Source organism: Typopeltis vanoorti, chromosome 2 (assembly GCF_054136105.1).
Source record: "Typopeltis vanoorti isolate ZY-2024b chromosome 2, IOZ_Tvanoo_1.0, whole genome shotgun sequence".
Lineage (NCBI taxonomy): Eukaryota > Metazoa > Arthropoda > Arachnida > Uropygi > Thelyphonidae > Typopeltis > Typopeltis vanoorti.
The window spans coordinates 27,729,626-27,742,323 of record NC_143550.1 but is presented as its reverse complement, the minus strand read 5'-3'; the positions used below and the strand labels follow the sequence as shown (position 1 = coordinate 27,742,323).

Here is a 12,698-nt window from a genome sequence, read left to right as displayed (position 1 = left end):
ATAATTGTAGTAATGGTTGGTCAGTAACTTTAGCAAACTATGTAGATTGTAGTGCAGCTTGTTTCTCTGTTCTGTTGTAATTAATGGAATGCCCAACACACTGCATAATCTGTTCAAAATATGCAAGGCAAGAGGGCAGGTTAAAGAATGCATGTTCTACTGTTTCCAATCCATAACATATGTCACAGATTAGATCTCTGATGTTGAAGTACCTCGATTTGGTGGTATTGACTGGAAACCAGCCATATGCAATTCTCTAAGCAAGATTCCTCTTGTTAAGGTATCCTTGGAACTTCAATAAGTTATGGAACAAAGTTTTGTTGTGAGTACCCAACAGTGGAAATTTGTGGCTAAAAAGATTAAAATTTGGTATAAAGAAATCTTTACTTTTTTTTTTTTTTTTAATTTTTAATTTTTTTTTTATGGAAAAAGTGTCAACGCCAGAGTGTTATAGCAGTCTTTGAATTAAGCACAGAGTGTTGTAGTATTCAGGAACAATCTATGGATTTTTGAAGCTGTATTGCTTAAATAGCAGAATTTTAAGACTTGAAGTCCAAATCCTCCATGCCTCTTTAATAGTTGAAGAAATTCTTTTTTTTTAACTTCTTGGTATCGGCTGGACCAAAAAATTGCACAGGCTTACTAAATAATTGCTTTTCTTCAGCTTCTGTGATGTCTGTAATATTTATTATGCTTTGAGTACTATGGCTTTAGGAGAAAAAGAAAGTGGCCCTATTTTCTGGTCTTCTAAGGTTTCAAAGTTTCTTGTATACTGTAAGTTTTTTGAAATGGTAATACTGGATAAGTGGAGAATGGAATTCCAATTATAATGAGGGGTTCTCTCTTAGGGTTCCAAAAGGAATGCCTCCAAGATCCCACTTTCCAAAAACTTTTAATGTTGTCTTCTCTGCATTAATAGTTAATCCACTGCTTTTGCTAAATTTTTCCAAAATACTAAAAAAATATATATGGAATCATTATCCTTCAAAATGCCCACTACATCATCAGCATGCTAATACCTTATTTTCCTTCATAGTTGAAGGAACTGTTATTCCTCGCACAGCATGTGTATTATCAACTTCCTGTAAGAAAGGTTCAAGAACCAATGCAAAGAGCAGTAGACTATGAGGGCAACCTTGTTTGACTCCTTTTCAAATTTTGACTGGGTCTAACAGAAACCCATTAACTAGGAGGTGGGTGGTTGAATTGGCATAGGCTCCTTTGATACAGATAGCAGCTTTTTATCTACACCAATTTGCTGGAGGATGTGGAACAGAAAGGGATGCCAGACATTATCAAATGCTTGAGTGAAGTCTACTGATAGCACTACCATCGACTGCTTTTTCATATTGACTAAGTGGATTACATGACGTAGCAGAAATATATTAAATTCTACTGCTTGGCCTGGAACTCCATACACCTATGTGCTTTTAATTATATATTTCATTCCCACTTTTAGCCTGTTATTGATAATGTGAAAAAATATCTTGTAGACAGTATTAGATAGAGAAATAGGTCTCCAGATGCTGATGAATTTATGATCTCTATGGAGTTTTGGAACGAGGATGGTATGGCTTGCTACAAATTCACTTGCTATGTGTCCTGATGAGAGAAAAGAATTAAATACTATAATTAGAATGGGAAGAATAAAATCCCAGGCCTTGCAGTTAGTTCTATCCCTAGACCATTAGGTCCTGGGGATTTTCTCGTCTAGCATTCTTTATAGGCTGTAGTAACTTCAGATACTTTAATGGGTCTATCAAGCCCATCTTGGATAAGAATAGGAAAGCCATCAATGTTCCAAGAGTTATAATTTTCAACAGTACTATTGTCTTCAGATGGATTTGTGTAGTGTTTTTGAAAGGAGTCAAGGATGTCTTGAGTGGTGGACTTGTCTTCACCATCAACACAGATTTGAGTGATAGTCCTTTCTTTGTGGAATTTAGTGAATTGTCTATTGATGAATGCAGCTGAAGGGCTATCTGCTAAGTGCTGGTATCTTCTTATCTTAAAATTTCTTTCTTCTACTTGTTTCTGCCTTTCTATTCTATCTCTATGTTAATGTTTATAATGATGTTGCTACATTCCATACCATTGTGTTGGTTTGTTATAAACCAGCTTCTCTATTTATACAGATCTTTCAACTTTTTTTCTTTTAAGGAAAGCCTGTTCCTTTCCCCATTCCATCTTATTCTGTTTTACTGCTTGTTTGAATGTAACCACATATCTCAATTCCAGGTAACATTATTCCAATATGTGCAGAGGGTCTGGAATTTGGTCGAAAAGATCAACTGAAAATTTGGTAGAAGTTTTCATGGTCCAAAACTGATCTCTACTTGTTCCATGCAGTGGAACTTAAGTAGAACTGGATTATGATCTGACATGCTGATGTCAAGATAATTTATCTGAATTATCCTATTTATAAGGGAAGAAGAGATATAAATTCGATCAAGACGGGTGCCAATACCTTGATTTACGTACATAGAAGCTAGGAGATTAGGATTGCAAATCCTCCATATGTCTACTAGTTGGGCATTGTCAAGACATGTTTTTAACTGTGTTTTTTAACCTACATTAGACAAAATAGGAGGACACTCCTGGGGTGTCCTCCTATTTTGTCTAATGTGGGGTTTTCAATACAATTCCAGTCTCCAGCTGCTATTATGTAGTGGGCACCGTATAAATATGGCTCCAATTCCTGGAAGAATTTTTGTCTAATTGTTCCATTGGATAGAGCATAAACATTTATAAACCTTATTACACATCCACAGTATTTCTAGTATTTAAAATTAAAGCTGTATAAAGACCTTTACATCATGCGTATTGCTTAGATATAGAATGTATTTCTCAATCACAGGGATCCTGAAAGGAGCAGCAACAAAATTTAATTCCAAACATTAGTATTTCCAGTATATTGTCAAGATTCTCCATTTCTTTGGATATTACAGAATAAGCTAAGGAGGAGGGGTGACAAGAATAAGAACTCTTATTCCAGCCCTGTTAAATCTTCCAAAGATTTAAGAGGGCTGGAATAAACCAAAGGTCCAATAAGAAAGATGGATATCTATCTGTTAATTTTTTTTATATCCTTATATGCAGAAGTATGTTTCTTGGAGAAACAAAAACCTGATATTATAGTGTAGCATAAGTTTCCATATAGGTTCTTGTTTAATTTGCATATGGAAACTTGCTATCCTTATCCATTCCACCAAAGATTAGCTCCCTTCTCTCTCAGTGCCTGGAGTATATAAAGTACCCTGTTGCAAGTTGGCTTACTTTGGACAGACAGGTAGATCAGCAACCATCCATTTAGAAGAACACAAATTGTATATCTGCAATCATGACTATGGCCATTCTGGCCTTGTAGACTATGTACTGAATACAACCCACAAGATCTCCTGGAAGAAAACCACCATGCTCCACCATAGTATAGTTAAAAAGGAAGGACTGTTTTTTTTTTTTTTAGAATCTGCAGCAGCACTCAGGAATGGATGAAATTTAAATAAATACAGATGCATAAAACTTCCCAGAATTTGGGAAACAATTATTGTCAGAGGTCCCATTTTACATCCTAGGCAACCTACACATGCCCATCGAGGGCACACCACCTAGATAGGACTTTAGAGTCACCCACGTGTTTCATTTAGTATTGTGCTGTCTTTGTGTGTGTGTGTGTGTGTGTGTGTGTGTGTGTGTGTGTGTGTGTGTGTGTGTGTGTGTGTGTGTGTGTGTGTGTGTGTGTGTTACAAGAGTTATTTGTAATTCCTGAAGATATCTCAGTCACTGAGACAAAATATTGGAAGCATTAAAATTAATTTTTCTTGTCAGATGTCATCTCCTTCCAGGAGGTTGACTACCATGAGCTTCCACCATGTACAGTTTTGTGCTTCTCTTTTGCATTCTTCATAGGACCAAAAGGTCCAGTCCTTAATATTTCCCATCCAATCTGTTCTTTGTCGTCCTCTTCTTTTTCCTTGTATCATTCCTTCTAGAAGTGTTTTTTGTAGGGATTCATGCCTTAGTATGTGACTAAGGTAGGTGGTTTTCCTTTTCTTAATGTTTTCAACAGATTCCTATCTTCTCCAATCATCTCTAATATTTCTAAATTAGTTTTTTTTTGGCAGTCCATGGGATGCTAAGAATTCTTCTGAGGATCCACATCTCAAAGACTTTGTTTATTTTTGCAATATTTTGATATTGTCCAGGTCTCTGCTGCATATAGCAGTGTTGACCATACATAGCATTTGGACAGCCTAATTCTTGTTTTTGTGTGAATTTCCTTTGAGGTCAGAATGTTTTTCATGCTAATGAAGGTTGATCTAGCAATTTCTATTCTTCTTATCAGTATTTCCTTATCACACTTTCCATTCTCTGTAATTAGTTGACCCAAATATATATAACTCTCTGCTTGATCTAAGGTATTTCCTCTGATCTTAATATTTATAATCAGGTATTTTCCCTTTTTCTCTTGTTACTAGCATGGTTTTAGTTTTTTTTGAAATTAAGTCCATATTTTTCACTTAGCTTCAGCGTCTCTTCTAGTATGTTTTGAAGATCTTTTTTATTTTCAGCTAGCAGTACCGTATCATCTGCATATCTTAAGTTGTTTATATTCCTGCCTCCTATGCTGACTCTTAAATTCTTCTAACTGCTGGAAGATATTTTCAGTATAGAGGTTAAACAATATAGGAGAAAGAACACAGCCTTGTCTGACACCCTTCTTTACTGGGAATTCCTCCTGATATTTTTATTGAGGAAGTTTGCTCCCAATATAGCATTTGGACCTTTACCATCTTTACCATCTACTCCTAATTGTCTGATGCATTTGATTCACATTGTATATTGTCAAAGGCCTTTGTGTAGTCAATAAAACATAAGTAGACTTCTTTCTGCTTCTCCAGATATCTTTCTATAATAGTTCTAATGTTGAAGAGTCCTTCTCTAGTTCCTTTATTTTCCTGGAAACTAGATTGCGTTTCATTAATTTCCATTTTGATTTTATGTTTATTTCTTTCTAGGATGATATATAACATAACTTTTGCTATCCGACTGATTGTTCTGTATTCGTGATCTTTGATTGTCTTCGATTTTTTTTTTTAGGTATTGGTATTGAGTGCTTAAAATCTTTTGGCAGGTGTCCAGTTTCGTATATTTTGTTACATATGTAAGTCAGTGATCTTATAGCCTTATCATCTAAAGCCTTTAGATATTCTGCCATAATTCCATCTACTCCTGGAGCTTTTCCTGGTTTCAGATTCCTAATGACATTTTGTTACTTCCCAGGTAAGAATAGTAGGCCCTCCAAATCTTCTTGCATTGGCTTATCTATTCTATCATGATTGTAGAGTTCCTTTGAATACTCTACCCATCTATCCCTTATTTTGTCTTTCTCCATTAGGATGTTTCCACTGGTATCTTCAATGCAATGAGAGCCTACCCTTTTGCAAGATTTGTTAGTTAGCTCTCTAACTTTTTCATGAAGTTCTCTGGTTTTGTGCCTTTTGTCCAAAAGTTCAATTTCCTTGCATTTGTTGTTGAGCCATAGTTCTTTTGCAATTCTACATTCTTTCATGATCTCCTTGTTTAAGTTCTTGTATTCAGGACGATTTTTGTGTTTCTTTCCTCCATTTCAGTATCTTGTCATTTATCCATGGTTTACTCATTTTCTTCTCAAATTTGGGAATTGTTTGTTTTACTGCCTTTTTTATGTCCTCAATCTCATCTTTAGGGTAAGGATACTTGTTGAGATCAGGAACATTAACAGCAGTGTATTGTGCCAGTTCCTTTAAAAATTTATCTTGTATTTCTTGATTTTTAAGGGAGCCAAGATCATATTTTTCTATGTTTATAGGTTTCATTGCTACTTTAATGACCACAGGGTTGTGGACTGATCCAATATCAGCCCCTGGGTATATTTTGGCTTGTAAGATGTTATTCTGGAATCTTTTTTTAATCATTATATAGTCAATCTGGTTCCTAAAGCAGTCTCCAGTACTTTTCCATGTGTAAAAAATTAATTTTTAATCCTTTCCTATTGCTGTAAATATTCCATTAATGTCCTCCCAGAACATTAGCCTTAACATGTTGAAACCTGAGTAACAGATAATATTTTTTAAATTATGGTTTCAACACATGTAAAGAGAACTAGAATTTATTAAATATCCCTATATATATATATATATTTTGCTCAATGAAACATAAGCATCATTCAGAAGAAAAGCAGAAGAATTGGCTACAACATTTAATATATGAACACAAGAACGAGTCATGTAACATTGTGCATACTTCCATGTGTCTCAGTCACAGCTGTGCAGGGAGGAGAAAATGCTATTAAAGTTCCAGGAAAACAGGTATAGTTAAGTAAAAAAAATATATATATATATATATATATATAAATAAATAAAATAAAACTCACTATCACTTAATGGATAACAAAACCATGATATAGAAAATAATCGATAATTATCATCCTGCCAGACTGCAATCTGATAGTAAAAGAATCCATATACCCTGCCTTAAAGGGACTTCTGAATAAGCAGCAAGGGTTCTCCTCAAATGTTATCTATATACCACCTTCATACCAGCCCAGAAGTTGTCTTCTTTCCTACTACCTATTAAGGATAAATTATCGCCTCTGTCCTTGCCTAATGTTTATCCATGTTCCTGTCAAATTCTCTTTAGACAAACTGAACATTCTGCCCAAATCAGAATTCAAGAACATCAAGATTATATAAGATTTCTGGAATCAGAAAGTTCAGGCCTTGTTTCTCATGCCATCAACACCAGATACAGTTCACTGGAATCAAACAAAGATGTTGCACTGCAATAGGTTTAAATTTGATTGTCTATTTCTTGAATAATTGAAGCCCAATTCCACTGCCCTAATATTAAGCAAACAGACTGTATGGTATGCCTATCTGTAAGATTTGGGAAGTAACTGCAATTAATTATTGTTTAGAATTTTTTTTGTTTTAATTATATAAACATACCTATTTTCCTGGAACTTTAATAATATTTCCTCCTACTTGCAGAGCTGCGACCAAGACATATGCACATGCTGTATAACTTGTTCTTGTGTTCATATTGTAAATGTTATAATAAATTCTTTATTCTTCCTGAATGATGCTCATGTTATGTTGGATGAATCTTTAATAAATTCTGGTTTCCTTTACATATGTGAAACATGTTACTTAAAAAATATCTTATCCTCTCTCATAATCATCTGTTGAGAGGTGGTTACAGGGTTGACACTGGTGAGGTCTTTCACTTGGTTAAACAGCAGGAAGGAGTGATGACAAGAGGCCATCCCTGGAAGTTACGAAAGAAAACTGATCAAGAGGGTGAGGAGTGGTTTCTTTGCATGGAGGGTGGTTGAACCATGGAATGGAGTGATGAAAGCGAGAACAGTCAATGAGTTCAAGGAGTGGTATGATAGACTTTGTGTTTCTTAGGGGGGGGGGATCTCCCACAATGAGTCTTTTGACTCCATGGAGGCCTGAATAATAATGTATTTATCATCAGACAAATCAGAAGAAACAAATAATTGAATCTCCATACCATGGGGATTCAACTGTTTGTTTTTTCTTTTGCTCCTTACCCTTCAATGTACTTTAAATGCTTCTCTAATCACTTTTCAACCTTTTCTGATTCCTCGTTGTCTAATCATTTGCTTTAGTCTAGATATTTCCAAAATTAATTCATACTCTATGTCCTCATTGGTTTACAAAATGGCATGATTTTGTTCTCACAAACAAGCCCTGTTTTTCACAGTTTCACTATCTTTCTTCTTTGCTTCTGTTCTATTATTCTTGCGAGTTTTTGTTACCATTTTAAGGCAATATTTTAATATTACAGTATTTTAACAAAATATCAAGAACTATAACAAACTATAAATGCACACAAATATCAGTAGTAATATTACTATAAAAACTATAGTCAATTATTATTCTAATTTTATTTATTTATTCTTATGGCAATATAAATACAAAATACAAAGCAGCTACAGGCCAAAATCCAGTCTAGAAAGCCAATCCAGGACCTAATCTGTCACCTTGGGCAGTCATTCACAATATAAGTGATAATTATTCTAAGAAAGTGTGCAATAAGAACAAAAAAATAGAGTACAATTAATAGTAAGATGACAAGTGGGGTTGGCTGCAAACAAACATGTGTGACTGACGATAAGATAGCATGAGTGAATGATAGCAAAAATATAATGCAAGATTGGAAAGCTGAGCTGGTAAAAGAGGAGGCAAGAGATAAAGCAGATGTGAAGTGAAATGAGAGAACTGTGGATATGGATGCATGTAAGAGTAAAGAAGTTTGAAATAACTGATGTTGGTATAACAAAAGATTTGCTAGTGCTGTTGTATGGAAATTCAATTATTAGAGGTATGGTTAACAGATGCAAGGTTTGTTTTTCATGAGGTAAAATCAAACAGAGTGATAGAGGCATTGGATATGAGGAATAAGTGAGTAAAAGAGTTGGTAGTGCTGGTAGGAACAAATTACTTGACTGGGAACAAGGAGAATGTAAGACTTATATTGTTGAGAAGGATAAAATATAAGTGAGACAGGAAATGTTTGCAAGTTTTGGTAATCATATTTTATCAACAATAGTATACAACTAATGAATTAATATTCATCAAGTACATGACAATTTACAGTAAACAGAATAAAAATGCACATTACGGTTATTCCAACCTACATAACATTACATATATTAAATGTTATACAAATTAGAGTATTTATTCAAGTATCATAAACATATAAAAAATTATAGTCTAGAAAATAGACTAACATTTCAAAATATCTCAAGCAACTGATATATATAATTAAATAGGAGACTTTTGAAAGGATACTCAATGCTCTAGTCAACAAAAATTTTAGATTCTTGCAAACAAACAAGCCAACATCTTACTTACGTTCATAGGGCTGATCAGCTGCTAATGGTGCACTGGCCATAAATCCAACATCTGGATCCCTTGGGCATCTCCAGGCTTTTTCTTGACCTTTTTCCATTAGATACGATATCAGAAGGTTACTATCATTTCCACTACACTTGCTGTCCACAAGTGTTGATACACAGTCTCGAAAGCCAATATATGACCTTGAACAAGAAGCAGCTGCTTTTCATCAAGATTTCCCAAAAACATTGATCAACAAAAATTCCAAATAATTATATAAATTAAAAATAGACATATTGTCACTGGCATTCAATATGAAGTGACTTGATAATATAACGAGTTTAATAAAAAAAAAGCATGCTAGAAGGTGTGTGGTCTTCTATAATAAGTCATGGAAATGCCTAAGTAATAATAATAATACATAGAAATGAAAATTTATATTTTTTGCAAAGTTTTTTTTATTCTAATTCAATGAATTTCCATAATTCAACTATGCTAATTTTGCAGCTATAGTTTTTTTTTTTTTTTTTTTTTTTTTTTTTTTTACAAAATGTCACTTACATTAGTGGATCATAATCAATATTTCATTGGTCACAGAGAAATCAAAGATGCAACATAAGAATTTTAATATACATACTTACAAAACCACAAAGAATAAGCAGAAGAGATAGAATGAAAGCCCAAAGTCATAAGAGGAACACCCTCTCTGGGTATTGCTAGTGCTTTAGTCTCATACCTAGCAGTCTTGGCTGAGAGTCTACGAATTAATTGTTTCCCATGTCTTGGGAAGTTTTAAAATGATCATATTTACTGAGATTTGGTTAGGTTTTTAGATCCACTGCTGATTCAAAAAAAGTATTTCATGCAATGAAAGAGTTTACTGCCAGTGAAGCATAGCGAGTTTTTTTTTTTCATTTGATTCTGTGTAGGGTGTTCAAAGTATAGCCTACCAGACCTGATTGATCATAATCAAAGCAGTAGATATGTCCTTCCAGATGCATGTCAGAAGATTTCCCATATGTTCATGACAAGTTGCAGAACAGGGAACCTTGTATGTACTTCAAATGTGTGGAAGGAATCAGTCTTTAAGGTTGTGGATGAAGACAGTCAAGCTTTATATGGGTTTCAAAGCAACGCAAAGATTTCTTTCATAGCCAGCTGATTTTTCTAAGATTATTCTTTATCTGGAGTATCTCAGAAAAAACAGCTAGAACTATAAAGAAATATAATCTCTGCAATGCTTTCAAATCCCCATATATGAAGTACACTACACCCATGTTCCCTCTCTTGAAGAGGCTCTCTCTTATCAGTTTCAAATGTATAGAAGGTTCCTTGTTTTTGCAATTTGTTGTATTACAGAGAAACTGGAAGATCTGTCAGTATTCACCTGAAAGAACATGAGAAATATCTTTATTATTATTACGTAACACCACCAGGGAGTCCAAAGACTCATCGAGGGAGGGCATCAACCTACAACTTTCTGTCTCCACCAACAGCAACTACCTTCATCGTCTACACCAATGCCATCTAACTGATCTTAAGATCAGTTAGATCTAATGAGCCATACCTTTGCCACCAAGCATAGATCAAATAAAAAAAATCTATTATGCTTCACCACAGTAAATACCATGAGTTTTTTGAATCAGCAGTAGTGTAAAAACCTAAATCTGAACCTCAAAAATATGATTGAAAATAATTAAAGTAATTTGTAGACCTTTTAGACATTCAGTTTCATCTCTTCCACGTATTTTTTTGTGCAATTCGTGTGCATATCACAATTCTTATATTGTATTCCCCAATGAAATCTCTGTGACAGACAAAATAATGAAATCATTATACCTCTCTTTACTTTTATTTCCTTGTGCTGTCTTTATTTCATTAAACCAAAAGTATAAGTTTCAACCAAATTTAAGCCTAAATATATGAATGTCTCTTCATTTTTTCTAATGTCTTAGAACTTTTTTTTTATTGTTCTTTATTAAGAGTTCTGATCTTTTCAAGCTACAAATAGTCCAAATGCAAACTTCAGAAAAGTAACTAGCCATATGTGACTTTAATAAATAAAACAACCAGAATTCAAAAATGCTTTTTATTCTAGCAGAACAGCTTTTTGATCCTTCTCATACATTTTGGTTACACAACTTCCACATAGGTCACTTTCATTCTGTTTGTAGAAACTAGTAGATACCTACATAAACTGTCATCCAACCCAACAATGCAGTATCCCTATCCAGACTTATAAAGCCAAGGCTGAATGATAACAGTCTTCTAAATTCAAATAACCTAGGCCCATACTTTTTTTTTTTTTTAAGTTAATAGCTACAATGACTGAAAAGTATACAGCATTTCACATACAACAGAGCGAAAATATTACTTATATCTAGAGTACTTCTAAAAAAAAGGTGTAAAACACAAGTTTAATCTTTGCCACTTAAAACCCATCAAACCAGCAATCCTTATCCCTTCTTCTAAAATAAACTATCATTATAGACCAAATGGATCACAACAGAAAAATCAGCAATCTTCTTAGAGATTGCCCTTTTTTTTTTTTTTTTTTGCTCAAATCCCAGATTATAGATTAAGATACTACCAAATCTCTGGCATAGAAAATCCATCAGAAGGTAAAGTTCATGTTACCAGCAATACACAACGTGAGCGAAAAAAGATGTTTCGATATAAGTTATAGCATATTTATTTTAAATTTGGATGGAGTTCTGTTTAGTTTGATTATAACTGAATGTGGATAGTTTGCATTTTGAGGGTTTTACAGTTTAATGGAGCTTTTATATATATCTTGTCTCGTCTCTGTCCTTTGTACTATGTGTTTTAATAATGATGACTGCTGTTAGTCAGTTTGCTGATGATGGAGACTACATTTTGCAGAGTATTCTAAAAAAAATTGTGGAAGTATTAAAGTAAGGAAACCAGAGCTGCCTGGGAGGATGGTGACAAGAATGACCTCTGGTAGAAATAGCCACTTGGGAGAATATATGATGGTGTGTATGTGTGTGTATATATTTACATATATATATATATATATGATGAATAAGCTTTAATGACACACACACACACACACGAGTGTGTAAATGTAAGAGGGTGGTAAGAAAAGTTCGCAGCCTAACGATGAAACAACGAATTTATAATTCCAAAATTATTCAACAATCTCCCTTAAGACTAATACATTTATTACAGGATTCTCCAGTGCCATTATCCTGTCCCTGTAGTAGTTCTCAGTAAGTTCTGCAAAATACCCCTCTGCAGCTGAAATCACCTCTTGATTCGAAGGAAAATGCTGACCAGCGAAGAAGAGTTTTAGTTTTGGGAAGAGATAGAAGTCAGAGGGAGCCAAATCTGGGAAATATGGTGGATGTTCCAACAATTCATAGTGCAGATCCCTTAATTTTACCATTGCCGAAACGCTTTTGTGGGCAGGTGCATATTCCTGATGAAAGATGATTTTTTCCTTCTTCAAACCAGGTCTTTTCTCATGAATTATTTCATCTAGTCTGGTTAAAAGATCGGAATAATATTCCCTGGTTATTGTTTTACCCTTTTCAAGATAATTATTAAACAATTGCCTTTAGCATTTCAAAACACTGATGCCATGATCTTTTCTGCTGATGGAACCGACTTTGTCTTCTTTGGTGCTGAACAACCGGCTTCTGTCCTCTGTTTTGACTGTTTGGATTCTGGTGGGTAATTGAATCCAAGTCTCATCCATAGTAATATCGACACATAAAATCAGTTTTATTCTTGTTAAAATACTCCAAGCACTGTTCAGAGATTTTCATG

General features: G+C 34.1%; 1 protein-coding gene across 1 annotated transcript in view; it reads right to left on the bottom strand.

Moving 5' to 3' along the window:
• LOC150108895 (uncharacterized) overlaps window positions 1–12,698 on the bottom strand; it is a 115,107-nt gene that overhangs the window by 50,007 nt on the left and 52,402 nt on the right. Inside the window, exon 5 of the mRNA XM_090404156.1 lies at window positions 8,925–9,109. Within this exon, the coding sequence (XP_090260282.1) occupies window positions 8,925–9,109 (185 nt within the window). The remainder of the gene's footprint in view (window positions 1–8,924; window positions 9,110–12,698) is intronic.